Source organism: Electrona antarctica (genome assembly GCF_951216825.1).
Source record: "Electrona antarctica genome assembly, chromosome: 3".
Classification (NCBI taxonomy): domain Eukaryota; kingdom Metazoa; phylum Chordata; class Actinopteri; order Myctophiformes; family Myctophidae; genus Electrona; species Electrona antarctica.
Genome location: NC_136808.1, coordinates 10,432,862 through 10,457,837, shown reverse-complemented (window position 1 = coordinate 10,457,837; position 24,976 = coordinate 10,432,862). Strand labels below are relative to the sequence as shown.

At 41.9% G+C, this 24,976-nt stretch overlaps 1 protein-coding gene across 1 annotated transcript in view; it reads left to right on the top strand.

Annotated features, from left to right (window-relative positions):
* The window catches only part of ppfibp2a (PPFIA binding protein 2a), a gene marked incomplete at its 5' end in the record, with an annotated part of 33,366 nt that extends 9,715 nt beyond the window's left edge, over positions 1-23,651 (top strand). The window contains 19 exons of the mRNA XM_079496442.1: positions 97-411; positions 1,378-1,470; positions 4,428-4,542; positions 6,724-6,753; positions 8,508-8,569; positions 9,458-9,536; positions 10,986-11,113; positions 11,282-11,358; positions 11,450-11,510; positions 11,803-11,974; positions 14,384-14,528; positions 14,641-14,769; positions 15,685-15,835; positions 16,272-16,383; positions 16,485-16,573; positions 20,185-20,307; positions 20,888-21,013; positions 22,233-22,421; positions 22,698-23,651. Coding sequence (XP_079352568.1) covers positions 97-411; positions 1,378-1,470; positions 4,428-4,542; positions 6,724-6,753; positions 8,508-8,569; positions 9,458-9,536; positions 10,986-11,113; positions 11,282-11,358; positions 11,450-11,510; positions 11,803-11,974; positions 14,384-14,528; positions 14,641-14,769; positions 15,685-15,835; positions 16,272-16,383; positions 16,485-16,573; positions 20,185-20,307; positions 20,888-21,013; positions 22,233-22,421; positions 22,698-22,907 — 2,406 coding nt within the window. The 3' untranslated portion in view covers positions 22,908-23,651. The remainder of the gene's footprint in view (positions 1-96; positions 412-1,377; positions 1,471-4,427; positions 4,543-6,723; positions 6,754-8,507; positions 8,570-9,457; positions 9,537-10,985; positions 11,114-11,281; positions 11,359-11,449; positions 11,511-11,802; positions 11,975-14,383; positions 14,529-14,640; positions 14,770-15,684; positions 15,836-16,271; positions 16,384-16,484; positions 16,574-20,184; positions 20,308-20,887; positions 21,014-22,232; positions 22,422-22,697) is intronic.
* Between the last annotated feature and the right edge of the window lie 1,325 nt (positions 23,652-24,976).

The following is a 24,976-nucleotide window of genomic DNA, read 5'->3' as shown; positions in this document are numbered from 1 at the left end:
TCGCAAACACTCACATAAATGCTTTGTATCCTTTCTCTTTTTAAAACCTCTCGCTCTCTCTCTTGTTTTCCTTCCTCTTTCCCTGCATCCGTCAAGAGTGTAGTGAATTTCATTAGCCAGCTCCAGGAGCAGATGTGTAGGTTTCAGGAGGAAATCAATAACAAGATCCAGGAGAAAAGGACCTTGGAGAACCAGGCTGACAGCAGCCGTATACACGAGGCATGCCACGCCGGGTCGTCCACAGAGGGCCTGGGTTCAAGCCCGGGCCTCGACCGTGACGGTACCCCCGAGGAGAAGTGCGAGAGCAGGCTGAACGAGGCTCCGGGCGAGTCCGACGGGAGCCAGAGCCTGGAGGAGGAGGAGAGTAGCTCAGATGAAGGGGATCAGTACTGCCACGGCGGAGCAGAAAGTGTAGGCTGGGCATGTCTGCATGACCTCTGAGTTGTTACAGCATGGTGCCTCCTTGTTTTACTGCTTGTCATCCCAAGAGAGACACACTCAAAACATGTGCTTACAGAATCCCTTCACTCTCAGAAATGGACATTGTGAGTGACCACATATCCTAACAAAAGCCTGCAGAAACACAAACAAGGTTGTCTGAGAGAGAGAAAAAGACTGTAAATGATCATTTTAATCAAACATGCTGTGTGGTTTGGTTATCACATCTTAGAAATGGTTGTCGGTCCGTGCTGTAATATGAATGTGCTCCAGTCAGTTGTGTGATATGAATGTGCTCATTGAACTAACACAAGTTGAACTAACATAAGTGGGGGCACGGTGGCACAGTTGGTAGTGCTGTCGCCTCACAGCTAGAAGGTCCTGGGTTCGATTCCCGCTCGGGACGCTGTGGGTGCTGGCGGCGTGTTTCCTCCTCCGCGTCATCAGTGCCCATACCCGAGGCGGGGTTGGCAAAAGGGCCTTTCTGTGTGGAGTTTGCATGTTCTCCCCGTGTCCCCTAGGGTAGGTACCCTCACAAAAAACATGCAGTAATCCTGGTCTCTAAACTGCCTCCCCCTGGCCAGCCGGGGCACCTGATGGAGGGGAAAGGAACTGGTTGGAATAACGTGTTACGCGCTACGTCCAACCAGGGAAACTCCCCCCTGTCAGGTGTAAAGGAACAACTTGGACACCAGGCATGAAGGAAGCATGAGTTCAAGTCCGTTGCTCTCCCCATGTCCCCCATATATTATCACATTAGATAATTGACACAGGGGTGAAAAATGGGTTACAAAATCATGGGATCAAAATTATTTAAAAAAAAAAAGTATACTGATTTACAACGCACAATACAAAACTACTGTGAGTGTCAACTGTCAACGTTTCCTAAAACATTTGTATTCAAATGAACAAGATTTCACACATACATTCTGCCTCCAGGGCTTATTCAAGGAGCTGAGAATTCTGAAGGACAAAGTGGAACACCTCGAGGATCAGAAGCTGCAGTACGAGAGGAAACTCAGGGCAACAAAGGTAAAATAAAATCGGGGCTTGGCGTAGTGTCTAGACTTTAAAGCACACACTCGAAATGCCCAGATTCCACTGCGAACTGACTGTCCAATCATGCATGACTTTTTCCTATGCACTGTCCAATCCAATCCTGTGACCCTGCCAGTTTAGATGAGTCATTATTGCTCCCATGCACACACAGCTCACGGGAACACCTCTATTTTCGTAAGAAATCTGAGAATAATTTTCTTGATAGAAATAGATATAATGAGCACATTTTCGGGCCATTGGCTGTCCTTTTTAACCTGCTCCATGTGTGCCTTGGCACGGGCCCTTGGCATTTCCCTCTATGGACTTTCCCTCGTTTTCTTCATTTCTCTCCTTCAACCTTTCCCCTCTTTAGCCTTCTGTTCATACCGTTTGTCTCTCTTAATTATGCCCTCGTGCTTAATTTACGATCCAATTGCACCGTAGATAGCGCATGCAACGCGTCGCAAGCTTTTAGCTCTTTTGCAGCACACCACACCGTTGTGCGGCAAAGTATAAATCAGGCTTTCCTTGCAGTCTTTGTCTTTCTTTCCATATCGGTGTATTTCTGTCTCTCTCTCCGTGTGTAGCGTGGTCCAGCTCTCTGGCCCGAGGTTAGCTGTAGAGTAGATTGTGAAAGAGAGACAACAGTGAGTGGGAGCTCGGCCCACTGTCAGAACCAACATGTGCTAATGTTGTATACAGTTCCTGTCAACTCTTCATTCAAAAAGCTTGGCCATTTAATTTTAACAGTCACATCTATGCATGTGCTCTCTTTCGATTCCATCTGCTTACAGCCAACTACATACCTGGGTCTGGTTCCCTCTGCTTAACCCATTTAGGCCTGACCTCGAAATTTAAAAAAAAACTTCTAAATCCTCCAGTTTTCTGAAATAAATATTTTCACGATTTTTTAAAAATAGTAGACCTACAAGCTCGTAGCGTGCCACTCGGTGGCGCGCTATGAGCTTGTAGATCTGCTATTTTTCAATAGCTAAATTATAACACCAAAAGGGGTTCCCGCCCAAAATGGGTTAACCCTCATGTACTGTACATCATGTTGAGTATTATAGGAAGTAGGAACACAGTGTTTTGTATAATTTCTTATTAAAACAATCACACCCGTGTGAGGCGAGGGGCGCTCTAATCATCGTACATCATCATCAAGAATGGTGGTCCCTTATTGGCCAAGGGTTCTCACCGACATACTCAGCCGATTTGCTCAGACACATAATGACGTAAATTATCCGTTCATTGTCGATGGCATTTTTTATGTTTGTTCAGACAACACAAACATTCAAGCTGTATATAGGAGGGGCTAGTGCCCCATCATACTAGCATATGTGCGTGCGTGCGTGCGTGCGTGCGTGCGTGCGTGCGTGCGTTAAAATGCCTCTCTTTATGAAAATGATAAAGAGAGGTTAGGGTTAAGTGCAAAACAGCCATAGACAACACACTGGCAAATAGATCAGCTTCAGCTTAACTTTATGGCCATCTGTTTTGCTATACATTTTAACCTCAGGCAGAGCCGGTCTAATAAATGGCCCTCTAAAATTCAGATATATTTATAAATCCAAGGCTATGTTGTGGTTGTTTTGTAGATGTGTGCCCTGTAAGGCATGCCACTTAATTGTGGAAAAATAAATAATTGAAATGTGTGTTTTCAACTAACAGCATGTGTTTGGATCTCAATTGCCATGCGTGTATTAAGCTTAATGCAAGTGCTTTGTGAAAGAGCATGGCATGTGCGTGAATGCGCCTGTACCCACAGTGCAGTATTTCTGTGTATAATGAGCATAATTTGGGCATGAATGTATGCATGTCTGCGTAGTGCGTACTGTATACATTTAAGGCCCTATTTGCTAGTGCTTTACGCCTTATCCATAAATAGTTTTAATAGCCAGTATAGTCACTAGTAGTGTTTGATCTATGGAGGCGAAATCCATGAACCATTTGGATATCCCCCCCTCTGGTCATTCATATTTATTGCAGGTGCAGTGTGATTTTGACAGCAATTATTTTTTGTTTTAGTTTTAGTCATATTCTTTTGAATAAAATTCCATTTAAATTTAGTCATCTAAAAAGTTTTAGTTTTTGTCTAGTTTTGGTCTACAAAATATTATAAGTTTACAGTATAGTCTAATAGTATAATCTACAGTTGATTTAGTTGCCCAAAATATATTTTGGCATGCACTGATGGCGTCGTAATGGCTGATTTTACACTTGGTTCATTGCATGCTGAAAATAGACGATCTATAGGCTAAGCTCACTTGTGCATCTGCTATTTTCAGACAACACCGGAGCACAACCAAACATAAAATGACTTGTCTTAGTTCTACTGGATCTCTTCTCCACTAGTCCCTCCCAGACATTTTAGTCTAGCTTGTATTTGTTGATGAAATGCTGCAATATTTAGTTGTTATCCCTGCTTCTGGTCACACTGAATGAAATGGTAAATGGTGCATTTATATAGCGCCTTTATCCAAGGCGCTTTAGATTGTGCATTACATTCACCCATTCACACACACATTCATACACCGATGCCGGAGGAAGGAAACCATGCAAGGCACCAAGCTGCACAGTGGGAGCAATTAGGGGTTCAGTGTCTTGCTCAGGGACACTTCGACACAAACTCTGGGGGAGCCCGGGTTCGAACTGGCAATCTTGCGGTTCCCTTTCCGGCCACTCTACCCCTGAGCCACCGCCGCCTGCATTCATTTCTCATATTTTTGACATTTATGTTTATGTTTGATTGATTTAACCATAAATGTTCTCTGTCTTTTATAAATTACAAATAGAACCGTGTATGCACTATGCAGCATGCGTGTGCACGTTTGTCCCAGACAGTGTTTTTATAGCTTTTTTCTTCACCCCGTTTCATCCCCGCCGGCAGAAATCAGCATGCTTCTAACAGCTCCTGATTTTAACAAGGTTTCACCCTGTTTCACCCGCAGGCAGAAATCAGCAGCCTCCAACAGCTCCTGATCAGCAAGAACGCCGAGATAGACAAGCTCCACAACCGGCTGTTGGCCCGGCCGCCCTCTCTCTCCGCCGAGAGCTCAGAGAGAGGTAAGCAACAACAACATGGCCCCGGAGTCAAACTCCGAGACATGCCTGTCTGTCTGTCTGTCCCCACCGACAGCTCTGTGTGACTGACTGCTGCCTATAATATTACTGTACTAAAGAGCGTCGCAGTCCCGCCCACTTTCAGAACGACGAGTGGCCCAGGAAATTATTCTCCATTCATTTTCCCGTACTACGTACTAAATGTTTTTGCTTAAGTATGCAAGTATCAATAATGCAATGTAGACATTCAAGCAAATGGTCAGAATTCAATTACTTCAGTAAGTATTGGCATCAAAATGTACTGTAAGTAGAAAGTACTCACTATACAGAATGTCTCATTTCAAGTTTTCAATTATATAAAACATCTTTTGAAAATAGCAGATCTAAAAGCTTACAATGCGTTGCGATGCGACGCATTGTGAGCTTGTAGATCGGCTATTTCCATGGTCAAAATGTATAGGGCTGAAGTGATTAATGTATGTTTTGTAATAATAATAAAAATGCACAAAGTAACTAACGTTTTCACATAAAAGCAGTGGAGTAAAAGTACAATATTTGGATCCGAAATGTAGTGGAGTAGAAGTAAAAGTAATGGGAATTGGAAATACTCAAGTAAAGTGCAAATACCTCAACATTGTACTCAAGTACAGTACTTAAGTAAATGTACTTAGTTACTTTCCACAACTGGTGGTGAGTGCTGCAAGGTGGCACAGTATATGAGTCTGACTCACATCCATTAACTTGTACTCTTGTAACATTCTTTTATATTACTTTGTACTGTAAGTTAGCTATGAGAGTTATTAACTCTGAGAGAGTATACAAATGTAACCAAATGGACCCTTACGGGTCACATACGCACAAGTATGCACAATCTCAGAGTTAAATTAAAGCTGCAATCTGTACGATTTATGTCCTATCTGGCATTTCAAAGCTGGGTCTCCTGCGTGGGAGACCACATTTCTACTGCCCTGCCGAGATGGAATTTCCGCTTGGCCAGTGGAGATATTGCTCTTAGTCAGAAAGTAGTACTTGTTGTCAACCAGTAAGACATGTGTCCTACCCGACACCAGCGTCTACATTTCTCGATGGAAGAGTATAGGACTAGGGAGACCACCTCCAAGCACTGCAGATCTGCTTAACACACTGTATACTGCCCTACAAAGACAAAGTGCAGTTCACTACATTTTTGGACACTTATTTGTGTATCCCAAAAGTCAAATTGGCCTTCGTGATTTGAGGATAAACAATAAACTCAAGAACAGATACAAATAGTGTATTACCACATACTGTATATACTGATATCTCATTTGGCTGATCAGTTGAAACCCTTTTACACCCATTTTACATTTTTGTTCATAGTTACAGAAGAATGCAAAAAAGAAAATCCCCGCATAATTTACCGCATGAATAAATCAGCCAGATGGCGAAGTTTATGCAAGGGTAAAAATGTTTCAAAAAGGCAGCACAATCGTGCAAACTTATAATTACATAAAATTCCGCATATTTCACAACTTCCTGCATATTTTGCATTTCTCATTTCTCTGCATATTTTGCAACTTTATGCAGCAAAAACACACATATTTCATCGCATAATCAAGGATTTTAAGCCGCATAATCAAGCGTTTTTCTGGATTGTCTACTTTACTGCACGTTGGCTTTGTAACTTGTAACAGCATACAGATGACATGTTATTCATTAAAATATGTTCTGGATTAATTGCAGCTTTAACACTGAAGTATTTTCCAGTATAGAAACAGTGAGAGATGTTGATGAGTTGCCTCTTAACAGAGTGTCTAATGGTAGGTCTCTCTGTGTCTACCTTGTACCTCACCCCCATAGAGATGTACAGAGTGTAACAGAGTGTCTAATGGTAGGTCTCTGTGTCTACCTTGTACCTCACCCCCATAGAGATGTACAGAGTGTAACAGAGTGTCTAATGGTAGGTCTTTCTGTGTCTACCTTGTACCTCACCCCCATAGAGATGTTGATGAGTTGCCTCTTAACAGAGTGTCTAATGGTAGGTCTTTCTGTGTCTACCTTGTACCTCACCCCCATAGTGTCTAATGGTAGGTCTTTCTGTGTCTACCTTGTACCTCACCCCCATAGAGATGTTGATGAGTTGCCTCTTAACAGAGTGTCTAATGGTAGGTCTTTCTGTGTCTACCTTGTACCTCACCCCCATAGAGATGTACAAGAGGAGGCTACACACCAAATGTGAGCTGTAACTCATCTTAATGAATTAATGGGCTCCTTTGCGCTCTTCTTTGATCTCCCATCATTACACTTCCTCCATATACCCCTTTCTGCTTCCAATGGGTAGCTCTGGAAATTCTTCGGCTTCTTAAATTAATCGGTGCCGTTTCACTCTGTACTCTTTACCTAACCTCTTTGAGCATCCCTTATAATTCTTGAATACCGTATTTAATGACTCCCCCAAGTCAACTCATACGTAGATACACATTGGACACTACAGTACGATACTCGCAGCGGCTATTTCACTGTGAGTTCATCGTGACAGTTTGGGCAGTATTATGCGTGTCTTAAGTACCAGGTCTTATTACTTAACTTAAGACATGGAGGCGTAATCAATGCCATTTGGCTATTCTGAGTGGCCAAACAGCATTGACCACGCCAGGTCTTAAGTTAAGTCATAAGACCTGGTACTTAAGACACGCATAATACTGCCCTTTGTCTTTTATGCTGCAGTAGCTGGAAATGCATTTTTTAATTCTTAGCTTTTGGCTTCTGGCTTTTGACTGCAGATTTGCAACATTTGCATGTTTTAATTCTTAGCATATGGCTTTTGACGGCAGGTTTGCAACATTACTGTTGCAACATTACTGTTGCAAACCAGCCTAGGGTTAGTAGGGTTATACAGGATTAAGAGGGACTCCCCTCTTCCCAGGTCCCCTTGTACTACCAGCCAGGGCAGCTTCAGGGTGGGCTATAGCAGCCAAAACCAGAAACAAAAGAAAGACAAATTAAACATGAACAACCTATTCTGAACTACTCAAAACTCAAATCAAAAGGGAAGCAAAAGACAAATCATTACTAAACACCTAATGAAAAACCAGGAGAAAAGAAAGTTAAACATAAAGGCTACCCACCCGGCACCCCTACCAAACCCCAGCAGTCAAACATTATTACACACAGAGTGGCTGGTATTCTGGCTGTGGAGAGATGGCCTTTTAAACTCCCCACTGGAACCAATCAGCTCCCTGGAACAACTCACTCATTTACTCAGTCAAACCTGCAGCTCATCAAACACAGATACCAAAAGAGAAAACATGAAAGCATTAAATGAACAACATGCTGTACTACATCATGTATATGACTATGTTGACAGACGGGCTATATTTGGTGCACAAATCTAACCCAAAAATGTGGTTTCGATGAGAATGTTGGCGTTAAAAACAATGAATTGTGTTACGGATATATTTCCCCTCCCTCAATCCCATATCTCATGTTTTCCAGTGTTGATTTCATCGACTAATACTATATGACAAAATAATGTTCGTCGACTACTCAAATCTAGACTAAAATGTTAGGAAGCGACTAGTGGACAAGACATCCAGTATAAGTAAAAGACACAAGTCATTTTACACTTGGTTGCATGCTGAAAATAGCAGATCTACAATCTCACAACGCTATTTTCAGCAAGTAGAATCAGTCATTACGACGGCATCAAGGCCTGCCAAAATACATTGTAGATACTGTAGATTTAGTAAACTAAAACTAGACTAACACTAAAACATTCCAAGTGACTAAAATGTGACTAAAACTAAACAAAAACGATTCAAAAGACTATCATGTGACTAAAACTAAAATGAAAATGTGCTGCCAAAATCAACACTGATGTGTTCCATGTGTATCTGTCGGTACAAAACTATTACTAAACCTGACGTGACCAAATATAGCAGAGCTACGTTTATACAGACAGATGATCAGTGTGGTCTTTCTGTTCATAGACCAGGAACTCCAGAGGCTTAGGACTGGTATGGAGTCACTTTTAGCAGCCAACGATGAGAAGGTAAGAGACCCGGCCGCTCGAGAAAGGCTGCCAGCAACTATACTCTCCCTCAGTTCAGCACAGCTGCATGTGGTTATATATATGGATTAGACGAGTGTGTTCTTCTCATCTGTTTACAGTGTAATTCTGCGTACATTAAGTATCTTGCCAGCCCATAAATACAGTACGTAGTACGTACACAGTACTGTTATCGTTTATTGTCGTTTGGGAAGGTAACTGTTGGATGTTTCCATGTTACTGGGGCCCCGCCCCTCACAACATTTATAGTACAGAAGGGCTTTTGTGTTCTCTCGCAGCCTCAAATACAAGGACACACACACACACACACACACACACACACACACACACACACACACACACACACACACACACACACACACACACACACACACACACACACACACACACACACACACACACACACACACACACACACACACACACACACACACACACACACACACACACACACACACACACACACACTCTCTCTCTCTGACAGGGGCAAGCCATTTCAGGAAAAGCCACACTTATAGCCCTCCATCTGCCAAACCTAATTTTGGAGTTAGCTACATTAAGGGAAACATGGCAAAGCCACTTCAAAAAAAGAAAAAAAAGGAAACACACACACACGCACGCACGCACGCACCACATCTCAGATTTCCAGCTGGACCAGCGTCAATCCCCTCCCTGTTCAATACTTTGAAGTAAAGCCAAAGGCCATATGGAGGAAGAGGGGATGTTGATGTAATAAATTGGTCAGCAATAGAGTGGAAGCAGATAGTCCATAACCGGTCCGTAATGCATGTTTTCCTAACCTTAGATAAATATCATAATTGGATGTTTTGTTTACCTTGAGTACTGCTACTCTGTGCCGCATGTATATAGGACCGCCGTATCGAGGAGCTGTCTCTGCTGCTGAGACAAAGCAGACAGTTCAGAGAGGTCACAGCCACAAGAACAGCAGGTAAAAATAATGGCCTAATACTAGACTATGTCCTGGTCTGGTCCCTGCCTGCATCTGATTGGCCCCGCTCCTAGTATTATTATTATTATTAAGTGTTAGGCGCCCGTGGTTCGGAGCATTTTCGCCTTATAATACAGCCTCCAAAACGACTAGCATAATGGTCTAATCACAAGACTACGGATCCCGCTGCCGGGGTTCGATTCCCGCTGCCTCCACTGTTTTCCCAACAACCGCAGCACGCAACTAGTTTTTTAGTTTTTTGCCCGACAAAGTATAGTTTTAGGCCACAACGGAGGGGCGCCATCTCTAGTGAACTTGAGCCACGGGAGACACCATCGAGTGCCCCAAGGGCCGCGAGTTGCCGTGTCGAGCGTTGCGAGGTTCGCTAGAGCCGATTCAGCCCCCGTTTGAGTTGCAACCCGATATGGACAGAATAGTACATTATTACCCCCGGCAGTGTCGGTATAGGCCAATCAGAGGCAGGCGGGGGTGGGTCTTTACCGGACGATGACGTAGTTTTTGAATCACACGGTAAAATGACTACACTATTTTAACCGTTTCCTGTTTAGCTTTAGCATAGCAATTTGATTGGTCGATATGAAAAACTACAACAAGGCTACAACTTTAAGGGGAATTCCGCCCCGTTTTCTTCGCCATTTTCTGATGTCATTCTATCCCCTACTGACTAGTACAATTGATATTATCAATGATATATTCATATTGGCCATTGTTGTCCACTCACCCGAGTGAGTGGGTGAGTGGACTACCCACCGCAGCTTAGTAGGTGAATCGATTTATCGCCTATTCAATCCGCTCAAAAATGTTTTTCGCAGCTATGTTTTCCTCAGCATCTGTGCATGCAGTTCACAGCGGTAGTGTCCCAAATGACTTGCCGTATTGTTGATATGAGGGCTTTGTCTCAAATCTGGGGCAGTCTTCCGGGTCCTAAGTCTTGCGAGGCATGCACAGATGCTGAGGATAATAGCCCAGGAAAAAAATGCATATTTCGCATTCATCCCACGGTCACTGCCGATGTTTACGGTTACCTTTGGAGAGTCAATGCGTCGTAATTCTAGCTCTTTATGATGAAAATCTGGCTGAAATCGTTTCTTAGCGAGTCGACACATAAGCCACTTCCTCAATGTGATCAACAACAAAGAGTCTAGCCAGCCAAGAATGTTCCCTTGCACCCTCATTCACTTTGCATTTTTGGACTCAGTTTCCCAGAAGCCCTTGCAAGCGAGTTATAGGTCGATTTCCGGTTACGTCATCATAATGCGTCCGCCTCGTCACGATGTCCGTGACAAAGCCGTATTTTCATATTTTAAAACGGCTAATTCAACATATAAAACAAATAGCGGGTTTAGCGGGTTATGCAGTGAAGCTGCTAAGGCTTCCTTGAATAGAACAATGCTAACACAATGGTTATGACTGTGTGCGTTACTCTAGCTCCACCTGCTGTTCGTTCACTGTCCAACGGCAGAACCCCATCAAGCAGTAGTGAAGAAGAAGAGCAGGGATTGGCCATGAAGAACGCAGACTCTGCCAGCACAAAGTCTGAGGATGTCAAGTCTGAGGTGGGTGAAGTCCCGCTTCTTACCCCATTTAGACCCGAGGACGATTCTACAAAATGTCTTCTAAATCCTAACAGTTTTCTGAAAAACACATGTTTCTATGTCAGTCGTTCTCAAACTATTTCATGTCAAGGACATGTAAGTTAATCGTGTGCCTCTCGTCTATTCCAGGTGTCCACAAGTAGCTCTTCCTCATCATCTCATACAAGTACATCGCTTTCATTTACCCAGAAGGACACTGACTGCAGGTACCTACTACATTACCTTACTATGTGCCAGTAGAAGTGTCATCTATCACCAAACGATTGATTATTATTGTGGTTTGTTTAATCTCCTCAGGACAGAAGAACAGATTGATTCAAGCAGTATGAATGACCTACCAAATGGATCTGCACCAAAGGTGATTGTTTTTGAATTGACTGAATTTGTGAATATAAAAAGTGTTATTCTACCCCCCCTCCCCCCCCTCCCTCCCCAAATAAAAAAAGAAAAACAAGAATGTGTTATTATGTTATGATAATGTACACTTTAAATGTACAGTTTGTAAACTAGTGTATATTACTTTCAGTTTAGTAATCTGTGACGGACTCACATTTTCCACTTGAAAAGTTTATACACTTTGTTTGTTTTGTTTCTTTCTTTTTTTTCAAAGTGAGTTGATAGCCATCTCGTCTGTGCTGTGTTTTTTCCAGAGTAGCCAGGCTGATGGCAGAAGTCAGACTCTGCCTACGGGCTCCTCTCTGGAGGAACACAGCGGAGACGGAGAGAGCACCAGTGATACTCACAGTCACAGCAGGTCTCCTGATGAGAGTGAAGATGGAGACTCCGTTCAAAGCAAACCTGGAGATGAACCCAAGTTATCTGGTACACATGCTCAAATTATTACACTGCATATTAAACCCCCAGTGTTGCTTTTGTTTTTTAAAGATGGAGTGCCGAGATTTTTGTACTTTTTCTGTTTTGCATGTGACTGTGGAGTCACTAATAGACTGTGGTTATAATATTCAAATATGTCTTCCCTCCCTGAGTATTTTTGGTTTCTTCCTGAAAGCTGAAAGGCTTTGAGTCAAAAGGCCCAATCGAAATAGCACCCTTTAAGTGTCATCATAACCCTAACCCCTCCCTCCCTCATTATCATACAACAACAGCTGTGGGCCGGCGAGGCTTAAGTTCGGGTGGGTGGTGCTAAGGTGCAAACCAGGTATACCTAATGAACTGGTGGGTGTGGCCACATAAAAACATAATTTTAACACTTTCTGTACACGTTTTTGAACGCACAATAGAATTACATTTTCTTTCTTTTATCCCATTATAAAATGGGCTAAAATGGCACCCAGGACCAAAACTGGTGTCCACCCCCTGGCACTCCATCTTTAACACATTTACACTCTGTAGTAAAAATAATAAAATAAAAATACGCTTTTGCTATACCGTGAGTGTGAGGGGAAAGGATCGAAAGTACCATAGCGTTAAGGAGAACTGCTTCTAACGCTATATGGACCAGAGCTATCTAACAACTAAAGATAGCTAGGGTCCGCAACCAAATACTTGTCGATCTTGGGGGTCCATTGACATGAAAATGTTTGAGAAACACTTTGTTTAGTCCATGCATCACCGCTGTATAGGCTTACTTTGGCCTACCTCATTCTGTGGTTGTATCCATATGCCACATGTTAAGCAAACCACTCCCTTTTGACCAAAAGACCAGTAGCCCCTTTTGATCACAGCTAATATTGGAAGCCGCATGCCTGCCCTTACAGAGCAGAGGCTCGAGTGGATATTCCTGTTTTACACACAGAACACACCCTCTTCTCCCTTCTTCTGATTGACCACACCACACTGACTCGCCCCAGCCCAGCTGCGCCCTGTCCCATCCTCACTATGGCCACTTTGAACTTGAGCCTCTCCCTTTTCCCTTTCTAATGGGTTGTGATGCCTGTGCCAGTAGGCTGCAGCTGTGAGCCTGTTCTGTGGTTCACAGACCATATGGTCTAACTATCCATCCTAGCCTATAACACTTGCCGTAGCACTTGCCGTAGCACTTGCCCTAGCCTCGAAGACCTCATAGGCATATGCAAAGGCTCAACTTACATAGATAGACATAGCACTCTATAGTGTGTATACTGTAGTGTATGCGCATAGTTTCATTACACAGATATTCCACTGTTAGGTTCTTAGCTTACGTATAATTCTTGATGTATTTGATGTATTACCACCATGTGTTGTTCTTGCTTACTGTAAATCACTCTGGATTAAGAGCGTCTGCTAAATGCCTACATTGTAAATTATAACTAACTCACCGTTTCCCAAACAGTGTGTCGGGAGTCGGGACACATTTGTGGGTCGCGGACACATTTTTTGGTGGTCTCTTAATTTTTTTTGTTTCCTATACATTTCGTTTTTAATTTTGGGGTCGGGACCCATTTGTGGGTCACGGTCCACTGACCAATTTGTATGGGGCACAATTCGACTAAAAATCCAATTTTCTTTGCCTGCACTACAAAGATCATTTTTAAATAAAAATATAAAATTGTATACATTTTAAAAGCAAGCAAAGAAACAAATCTAAGAAATTCCATAATTAAGCCGCGTAGCGAGCTTGTAGATCAGCTATTTCCTAATTTCACTAGTTTGGGTCCCAGACAACCGTCTAATCTCTATTTTGGGTCTCGGCATGAAAAGTTTGGGAACCACTGGTCTAACTGGTCAAATTCAGATGTACCTTTACAGTATATCAACGATTGTGATTATGCGGAAATTCCTATAGCTCCTATACATACAGTGCTGGATGCAGTTGCTTGGAATGTTCGGAAGAATTCAGAAAAAAACTACATTTTCACTTGTTGCTTAGTCATCCTTTTTTATATAATGGCTGAATATTGGTATGATGAATTTAGAATGTTTCCTTCATTTCAATTTAACAAACAAAAAAGTAGGAGTGCACACCAGTAGTGGGGAGGTGCTGACCGCAGGAGATAAAACTTGGACAAAGAAAGAAAAGAGGCCGCACAGCTTGTAGTCACGATGCTAGAAACTTTTATTGAACCGACGTTTCGGCAAAGATTCCTTCTTCGGGGTATGAAGAAGGAATCCTGTTTGCCGAAACGTCGGATCAATAAAAGTTTCCAGCATCGTGAGTCGTGACTACGACCTGTGCGGCCTCTTTTCTTTCTTTGTCTTTAATATAAATATTGATAATGAAATTATGCCAGCGCTTTTTTCCCCATACGTGAATGTAAAATCTCATTTTGATCTTTATGAATCTCTTTCTAGGGAAGACAGAGAAAGTTGAGGAGGACAACACTTCAAATGGTCATTCCCCTGTACCGTCTGGGGCGAGTCCACCGTCCGGCCACCGGGCTGTGGGTTCACCAGAGTACATGAAGAATAACAGGAGCATCAAGAAGCTCTGGGGAAAGTCAGTGGAACATCTTTGTCTGTGGTGGCTTTGTTGACAGCTAAGCAAGCTTATTTACATGTGTTGAAGTCTGGGCACCTCTGGAAAAAAGTATCTTTCTAAACTCCTTCAGACTTCGAAGAACCCAATCAGGGGGCCTCCAAGGCATTGACCCAGACCCCGGCCAGTTCAGGAGAGGGGGACTGCGTGCCACAGCAGGGCCCAGACTGACACGGACCCCCGAGTCTGGTAGCGCTGTACGGTAAGCAAGCCCTGTTGGTTGTTCCTCCCACAAAACCAGTGTTGGTTTCGTCGACTAAAACTATGACAAAAGAATGTTCGTCGACTACCTTTTTTCACGGATGAAAACTAAATGGAAACAAAATGAAAATGAAAACTAAGCTATGATGACTAAAACTAAGAGATATTGACAATTTCGTTATTAAACTAGACTAAAATGTTAGGAAGGGACTTGTGGACAAGAGATCCAGTAAGTCATTTTACACTTGGTTGCATGCTGAAAATAGCAGATATACAAGCTTGCAGCGCGACACATTATGAGCTTGTAGATCTGCAAGTTTAAAGTTGGTCATTACGACGGCATCAAGGCCCGCCAAAATACATTTTAGTCGACTAAATCTACAGTTGATTTAGTTGACTAAAACTAGACTAACACTAAAACATTCCAGATGACTAAAATGAAACTAAAACTAAATGAAAACTATTCAAGAGACTGAATCAACACTGTACAAAACTAAAAACTAAAGGTGATCGAGCCTTTGCTAGCTTCGCCCCCAGGCTATGGAATGATTTCTCCCAACTGAAATCTGTGGCCACTTACTTACTTACTAACTAGTGCATTATGCCTGACCAGCTGTATTACTGACCCCTGGTGGTTCAGAATGGTAATGTACTACTGATGGGAAACTATATTTTATTTATTAAATGTTATTAAAAAAGAAATTAAATACACGAGCAGAAGGACCACATAGGAATTAAGTATGTATTTTTGTTTCATTGTATCACCGGTATATAAAAAAAACTTAAATATTTCAGACATAATATTATTATGTCTGAAATATTTAAGTTTTTTTTTTTAATGCATACAGCTCTTTTGAGCAGGCCAGTTCATTTAATTTGGGTCAGTTAATGATGTCTGTCTCCTCTTTCCTGTCAGTGATATGAACACTCCGTTCAGCCACTGGACCAAGGAGCAGGTGTGTGGCTGGCTGGAGGACTACGGGCTGGCCCAATACGTTAGCCTCAGCAGACAGTGGGTTGATAATGGACAGACGCTACTGTCCGCCACACCCCAGGACTTCGAGAAGGTCAGAACAGAACATAAAATGGGATTAATCAAATGAATGGGATTAATCAATTCTTTACATGTAGTGCACTATACGTGCTGTGCGAATAATCGGGGAAAAAAAAGGAAAAAAAAGATTGTGATCTAGATTCAGACACCTATACGATCTAATTTCTGTCCAATTCATTTTAGTTACTCTTATGTTTTTGCTACAAGAAAAGTGCTACAACTTAAGTGAAAAGTGCTTTTTGCTACAGGTTTAAGTCAAGCACTTTGGCTCCAGGTGCCACATTTTGAATGTATAGAATTGTTCAGCATCTACAGACTAAAGACAAAAAAATTACAATTGTGATCTCAATTCTTGTGGAGAAAAATCGAGATTCGCATTTGAGCCAGAATCGTGTACCGCCACCTTTTTACTACGTGACATAAAAAGCATAAATGTTCTCGCTGCGTAGGAAATGGCAATGAAGCACCCACTGCACAGGAAGAAGCTGCAGTTGGCTCTGAAGTCATTCACCACTAAAGTTACAGAGAAGTCATCGGAACTGGACCATATATGGGTCACCCGTGAGTCTGTTTCTATGGAACGTGGCCCTTTGCTTCCCATGCATACGTGCTACTGCTAGTGCTGAAAATTAGTGTAATATTATGATTTCCATCCTTTCCAGGCTGGCTGGATGACATCGGTTTGCCTCAGTATAAAGACCAGTTCCATGAGGGTCGAGTGGATGGTCGGATGATACAGTATCTGACTGTGGTAAGATTTAACACACACATAAATATATGTACCATTCAGTGTTCATTTTGGCAGCCAATTTAGATTTAGTCTACTCTTTTGAACAAAATAAAATGCTCATTACAACATTTTTCATGTTGTAATGAGAATGTTCAGAAAATAGAACAAACAAACAAAACAACAACAACAAACATGCTTAACCACATGACTGATACCCTACGTTTTTAGCCTTGTGATCTCTCTAAGCAAGACGCCACGGTCACTACAGAAGAAAGACATATGCACTGCAAACTACCCAATAACACAGTCCGTACGTCACTGGCATACACTTGGGGAACGTACAGCAACCGTTTTAATTAGAGCTCTGAACAGATAAAGTTACCGCATTAGTTTCACTCAAACATGGGTCAATTAATATATAAAATGGTCAAGAGTATACCTGACGAAGGCCGAAACGTTGTTGCTTTGTCCGCTCTGTTATTAATACATTATTTTGGGAGCTTTTAAAACGGTGTGCGGATCTCCTCTTTCCTTTCTTAGTCAACTATTATGACACAGCAGAGAGAGAGAGAGACAGAGAGAGAGAGAGAGAGAATAATGGCCATGAGGAATTGGGCCTACTGTAAATTGACAGAGGAGGTGTTGCCACAATCAATATCAGCAACAACAAATCAGACATAGTATAGATCTACATCAGTCTTCTATTCCAAACAAATATTTGGATGGCTGGTCACAAAGCTCAAAACTTCTAGCTTGAACTTAAAGAGAAATAGCAAATTCACACTATAGGAAAATTGCAGTGACCAAGAGCCAGATACACATACACAACATGAAAATGTTGGGCCATTGGGTCCAAAAATTACAGCAACAGAACAAGCTTGAATCGCATTAGTACCGTACGGTATATACACACAGCATACAACATAAGCAGCAGCAGCAACAAAAAAAGTTCCTACCTTCAGGGTCCAGCATTCACAGCTGTATAGGAACCATTGGACTCTGCAGGACTGAGGAGCTGAACTTGAAAGGGTGGGGGGTCTTCTCCTTTGGTGCCTATGGTCTCCTGGGTCCCAGATGTAGCAGTGACTGATAGCTTCCAGGATGTCGCCATCCATGCCTTTGTAGACAGGTCCTCAGGCTTCAGAGAACCAGTTATGATCCGCAGATCAATCGTACATAAACCTTTGTGGCATGTGGGCTTCTGCTATAGCCTGACACTCGGCCTGAATTTCCATTTTGTTTCAATGCGAGGAAAGAGTTCTGCTGGTTTCTACGCCCGGCTGGGGCACAGTATTCGGCTGCAGCGAAGACCAGGGCTTGCATGGAGATTCGTCGTAGTACCTCCTACCTGTGTACAGGTCTTCTGGGGTCCAGAGTAGGTTGGGAGGAAGTAGGAACACCTGAGGCCTCCTTTTGGTCATCATTTGCAGACCTTGAAAAAGTAATTCATGCTTTAATTTCATCAAACAAATAAATAGTAAGCCTGTTTCTCTTCCGTACATATGGCTATTGGTTTATTTTGTCCTAACTATCTAGTGGCATCGTTTCATCTGCCTGTGTGAACGCAACATAAAAGCCCCATACACAAAAATGGCAAAAGTGACGTCATTCTCCCTAGGAAGAATGAGGTTACGTAATTCTCCCTACTAGGAAGAATGAGGTTACGGATATCTGAAATGCAGTTGCTGATAGGAGGAATGTCATTGTAGAAAAATCTGAAAAGTTCATGTTTACATGAACTTTTCCCAAAAGTTCCCAGAAGTTTTATTTTTCGCCACTCGGCTGTTTACTACTAGGAAGACCTGAATTCTAGATATCTTGAAATACAATTTATACTAGTAAGAATGATACTATGGATATATTTAATTACAATTATGACTAGTGAGAATGCTGTTTTTACTAGGAGAAACATGGTTTTGGATATCTATTAAAACATATAGCATATTACAGATATGCCTATAGGATGGTGGTAAAACAAAATCTGACTAGGATCATTCTGTAATTCTGCAAACTGTTAATAAATACTTAAATCAATCAAGCCTTGAAATTGAGAGATCCAACTTGCTGAAATATCACCTTCAGTTACCATACAATACAAAGATATGTATTGGTGCTCGTGAGTGACACCACAACAAAATATTGTGTATGCATTTATTCTGGCAGTGAAATATGCATTGCACACATCACCTTCGTCTGTTAATTTCACGCACGCCACACGCGCGCACACACACACACACACGCACACACACACACACACCAACTCACCTGGGAGAATAGCGTTTGTAAAGAAAACAACCAACGCAGGCAGTTTGTCATTTGGAGTCGGGGTCTTTAAACTGTCACATTGTGAGTCACACCGTGTGACTCAGCAATTTGGTCTCCCTGAGGACTCTCCTCAACTTCCATGAGGTGGAATTACATTACAAGTTGTTTATTTCACTCTTTTAGCCTACTTCAAAACATAACAGCGCTTGTACTAATGAGGAGCATTGGAGAAAGCTGTCTGTCTTTCGTTTAGTGTTTACATCATGGTGGGTTTACATAGGGGAAGGGGGCGGGGCAACCGTAGCATTTTAAAGAGCCCGCGTGAAGACGAGAGAGTTGCGTCACGCTTTGATCTCACCGCAAAACGTAAACTGTCGCGCCCCGCCCCCAATTATTCATTTCCAGTTGTTCTTGATTTGGGCACCAACATGTGGTATTATGGTAACTCTCTCTCACTCTATGTACCTGGAAGTATAACCTGCATTAATCAATTAATTCATGCATGCATGCATGCATGCATTCATACATTCATGCATTCATTCATTCATTCATATATTTTTTAATTAAAAATAATTAATGAATAATATTCATTCTTTTGTTCTTGCGCATGTTTGGGTTAGACTATAGCCACTAACTATACTCTTATTTGAGTGAAACCATGTAATTATTTTGCTATGATTCCATGCTTTCATGAAAGAAGAAAAAAAACACAATGACAGTCATTCTAATAAAAGAATAGTCACATTTTGCCTTTCAATAATTCTGAAAGGCAAAATGTATGCTAATGTATGTCTCTATAGTGTCACTAGAGACATACATTAGGATATTTGCTATTGTGATATGGCATAAGTGTTATATCAAAATATAAAGATCGGATCGGGAAAGATCGGTATCGGTATGTCTCAAAATCAAATGATCGGAATCGGATTGGGAGCAAAAAAACGTGATCGGGACATCCCTACTTGCAATTATTTAATTCTCATGTTGGAATCCCACTATTTTTTTTTATTTGACAGGGACAAAGCTCATTAATCAACATGTCAGTTTTCACATCAATGTAAATGGGCCAGAGTTAGCCAAAGCTAAATTTCATCTGTCTTCTGGACCTCTTCTCCAAGTCTTTGTGCTTTTTCTGGTTCTCTCTTCAACTAGCCGTTTTTGTATTGACTTTCGTTTGAAATGTACCCAGGCCATTCTGCATACTGTGAAATAAAAATGTCAATCAATCAATAGTACACCCCTAACATTTTATTTATTTCCTCATATGGTTTTGGTCATTTAGCATTTTTTTGTGTAGCAGACACTTTGATTTGAAGCACTTTACTAGACAATATATAACCCCACTCCCCTGTTTACTGTTCTTCCAGAATGACCTGTTGACTCTGAAGGTGACCAGTCAACTCCACCACCTCAGCGTCAAATGTGCAATCCATGTCCTTCACGCCAACAAGTTCAACCCCCACTGCCTTCGACGCAGGCCAGGGGAGGAGGTAAGGTGGGACAGTGGTTTTCAGTGGTCCGGGGACCACCTAGCCTGGCGCAGCCACACTTCACCCGCCCCTATTGCATATGCATATCCACGTAGCCCAGCGCAGTGGTATGTTAGTATTGCAACGTGAGGCTAGGGACCACCATCCTTGTGGGGGTTCCAGGTGGTCCCCAGCTGGAGGGTTGGTAACCTAATGGACCCTTATAGATCTTTAATTCTTGAGAGTTAAATTATTGTTAAACATCTGGCATTACTCAATTTACAAGAAGTCTACAAAATTTGAGAATGTAGTAGAATTGTTATTTTGATCAATGTTTACCTGTTATCCCTCCTATCTATGGTGGTCCGTGGCTCAAATACCAAATAAATAATGGGCCTTACATTGACGTGAAAAACGTTGAAAAGAAGAGTAGCGTTTGGATTGTGTCAAATAAAAGTGAGTTAAAAGGAAAAAAGATGGCCAGGTTAAGTAAATGTATTTGTGAAGAGCCCAAGTGAGGAAAAGAAAAAGAAAAAAAAGAAACGAAACCAAGGCAATCGTATTGTAAATGAATTATCTTCCTGTTATTTTTGTTTTCCAGAAGCAGCCCTCTCCCTCTGAGGTCGTGCAGTGGTCCAACCATCGTGTGATGGAGTGGCTACGAGCGGTAGATCTAGCTGAATATGCTCCTAATCTAAGGGGCAGTGGAGTCCATGGAGGGCTGGTAGTGAGTGAAACCAGTGCACATATACTTCCTTCCCCCAGTGTTGTTTATACATGCATTTAACCCATTTTGGACTGAAATCGATAAAAAAAAGGCTTCTAAATCCTAAAGAAATCTGAAAAACCCATGTTTCTATGTCAGTGGTGCTCAACCTTTTTCATGTCAAGGACCCCCAGAATTATCTCTATTGGGCCACGGACCCCCATCTGAAAATATGTTGTTCCAGGGACCCCCCAGAAGCCAATATTTGAGTTAAAAATGTTCTTTGAATGTTCTTTTGAAATATATATATATTCAAAGATTTGCGCCACATTTTCACGACTTTTCAAAAATAGCAGACCTACAAGCTCATAGCGCGCCACTCGGTGGCGCGCTATGAGCTTGTAGATCTGCTATTTTTCAATAGCTAAAGTAGAACATAATGCTTAAAACACCAACAGGGGTTCCCGCCCAAAATGGTTTAATATTGATCTGATACGGACAGATACACACACTGTAACTGTAACATATTATAATATTCTGATCCCACATATCTTATAACAGCTGAGCTACAGCTATTGCAATGCTGTCACTGCCACTCATGGAATACAGCTAAATCAAATCTCAAGACTGAAAATGTAATGATGATGTTTTAGGCCGACCAGCTGAAGAAATCATGACATTTCTGCAGAGACCATTCATGTTTCTGGAAGATGCTTCTAAACTTGTATGCTATTGCTAGTTTGATCACGTCAAATATCCTTTCCTCTTAAAATAACTAATGCCCAAAAATAGCCAATCTAGAAGCTCAGTAGCGCTGCTATTTTCGGTGCACAGCATGCTTTCACAGAAGACACGCTGGCTCAAAGTCAAAGTCGTATGATTTGTCACACACGTTACCACAGTGAAATTTGTTCTCCGCATTTGATCCATCTCTTGGAGCGGTGAGCCGCAGCCGTGCCGCGCTCGGGAATCCTTTGATTGGTAGATTTGACCCCCCAATCCAACCCTTGATGCTGAGTGCCAAGCAGGGAGGCATTGGGTCCCATTTTTACAGTCTTTGGAATGACCCAGCCGGGGATCGAACCCCGACCTCCCAGTTTCAGGGTGGACACTCTAAACACGCGTGTCTTCTGTGAAGGCGTTCTATGGACTGAAATCAGTCGTGGTGACTGAGAACTTCATGTGCCACCACACTATGTGTCTCTGAATGCTCCTTGTCTTTCCCTCCATCCCTACACAGATTCTGGAGCCTCGTTTCAGCTCAGAAACCTTGGCCCTGCTGTTGAACATCCCCCCTCAGAAGACCCTGCTCCGACGTCACCTCGCCTCCGCCTTCTCTGCCCTGGTAGGGCATCAGGCTACGCAGGAGAAACGAGAGTACGCCAACGCCACAGGCCATGTCCCCCTCACCACCACGGCCAAAGTCAAGGTGAGATATCATCAAGGAATAACAGCTGACAGCTGTGCTTGCAATATGGAATTACAATAATTCACTAAGAGGCTTTATAACCACTTGAACCCCAGCAGGCCTATTCTGCGGGGAACCGTCGCCAAAAACAGATCTACAAGCTCAGAGCGCGCTGCAAAGTGATTCATTGTGTCGATCTGCTATCTTTGGCAAAGAAATTTGGCGTAGACTGAATAAGGTTAGAGGAAAGACAGAATACCATAGGTTTAAGTGGTTAAATAATTTTCTGTTTTGCAGCCAAAGAAGCTGGGCTTCAACCAATTCAGTCACCTGAGGAAGAGGAAACCAGACGAGTCGGCCGACTATATCTGCCCCATTGACAGTGGGGACCGTCTTGCAATGAATGGGATCTCCCATCGGCCTTATGCAGGGCTCAGGGGCCTCAGCCCTATCCTGGACACACAACCTGAGAAGAGGGAGCAGGTGGGGATAACAAGCTCAAGCTGATATGGGCCCTCCTCCAAACCAATGACTGTTAAGCTATAAGCTTTTTACTGCACCCTCTCCTCTGCCCCTGCAAAAAAAACACTTCCCTCTAACCCTGAATCAAGGTGATTCTGTGATTCAATGGGAATTCTTGTGCTGATATTCCAGGATGAGCTACAATGATAATTAGCAGGTGATGCTAATTTGGTTAATTGCAGGATACACTAAAGCCGGGATTCATCTAAAGATGGTGAATGGTGACTGTGTCTGATATAAGCTATGAAAGCTTTCTCTCTCTGCATTCCTTCAAATGTGGGATTTCATTTTCCAAGCTTCCACTTTTGCTTTAATTCAATGCATTTCGCTGACCATGCTGTCTTACCGTAGATTTAATTTGGATTGCTTGTAGGCCTACAATTTGATTTATAGCATAGTGTGATAAGAATTACCAGCTACTTTAAGCTTGTTTGTGGCATATCATTTTCATGACTGTAAAACATGAAATCATGAAAAGAAAGAAATGAGAAATTCTCTATTGAGAATTTAGCTCAGCACCTTTCACATGTTGTATGACAATTGGTCTATGTATTAATTTTCATACTGCTAGTATTGAAAATAAAGCCTTATAATGTCACTGTTGCATAATATGCTTGCAAATGTTTGGCCTCAGGCCAAATCTAAGTTAATTTAGTTTTTACTTTAATTTCATTTAGGGAAAAGATGTACTAATTATAACTAACTGCTTCCATTAAAATAAATTGCTGTTGCTGATCTTTGCTACTGGGTAGTAATTATGATAGGTGACAGGTTATGGAGACGATAACCCAGCTAAGAGCTCTGGGACAGCTTTATTCTATACATTTTGGGGCGGCCGTGGCTCAGGGGTAGAGTGGCTGGATGGCAACCACAAGGTTGCCAGCCCAAACCCAGGCTCCCCAGAGTGTCGAATTGTCCTTGAACCCCTAATTGTCCCCCGAACCCCTAATTGCTCCTGATGTGCTGGTTAATGCCATGGTTTCCGCTGCCATCGGTGTATGAATGTGTGTGTGAATGGGTGAATGTAATGCACAATCTATGTAAAGCGCTTTGGATAAAGGTGCTATATAAATGTGCCATTTACCATTTTACATTTTGATAGTTCATGCCTTTAATGTTCAAGTCCTGCTGATTTTCCATTAGGAACCCACTGAAGATATCTCCCTTTCAGACCTTGAAGATAAGATGGTGAGTTTCTGAGCAGTAATGATTTGGAAATGCCTGGACTTTAATCCCAATGTATGAATGAATGAACCATTGTAAAGCGCTTTGAGCACTTGGAAAAGTGCTATAAAATGCAATTGATTAATAGGCCTGGACTTTAATTAGGATGTGGTAGATCTCACATTGGATGCTTCAGGGTAACATATGTTTGCAATATATTTCATTACAGTGTAAACTTAAAGAGACAATTCTGTGAACAGTAGCAACTTTGAATGTCTGATGACATCCCTGAATTCCTGAAGATGACCTTGAGGATCTTGACAACAGTGGGAGAACGTACTTGTGCCAATGGATGTCATTATCTATATCAATTAATTTTTGAAAGGAATTTATTTTCATGCCCGATGCAAGACTGCCCTCTCCTGGTATAGATCGGAAATGCAAGAAATCTTGCATATACCGGTAGATGCATTAATTATTTTAAACGTTTTGTTCCCAAGAACAGAGACTCAGAGAGAACACTATAGTTGCTGACCTAAATTATGAATAAAGAAACTTACTCTGTTTGATTTTGAGATCCCCTTTTCTAATTAACCCTGTAAAACCCGGATTAATTTCTACTTGCAAAAAACAGATTTCAACCTTACTACTACTTTTTACTACTAAGACTTATCAGAGGAAATATATTATTATTATTTTTGCAAATTGTATGCACATTTATAATAATTATTAAAATAATAATATTAAATTAATAATTTACATTTGGGGGATATCTTTCACAAAAATGAATAAAACATGTTCTAGACATTCTAATGATCACAAAAAAACATATTACAGTTATTTTACTTACTTTTATCAGGGTTAAAGGTCATAGGTTAAAAAAGAGTCCA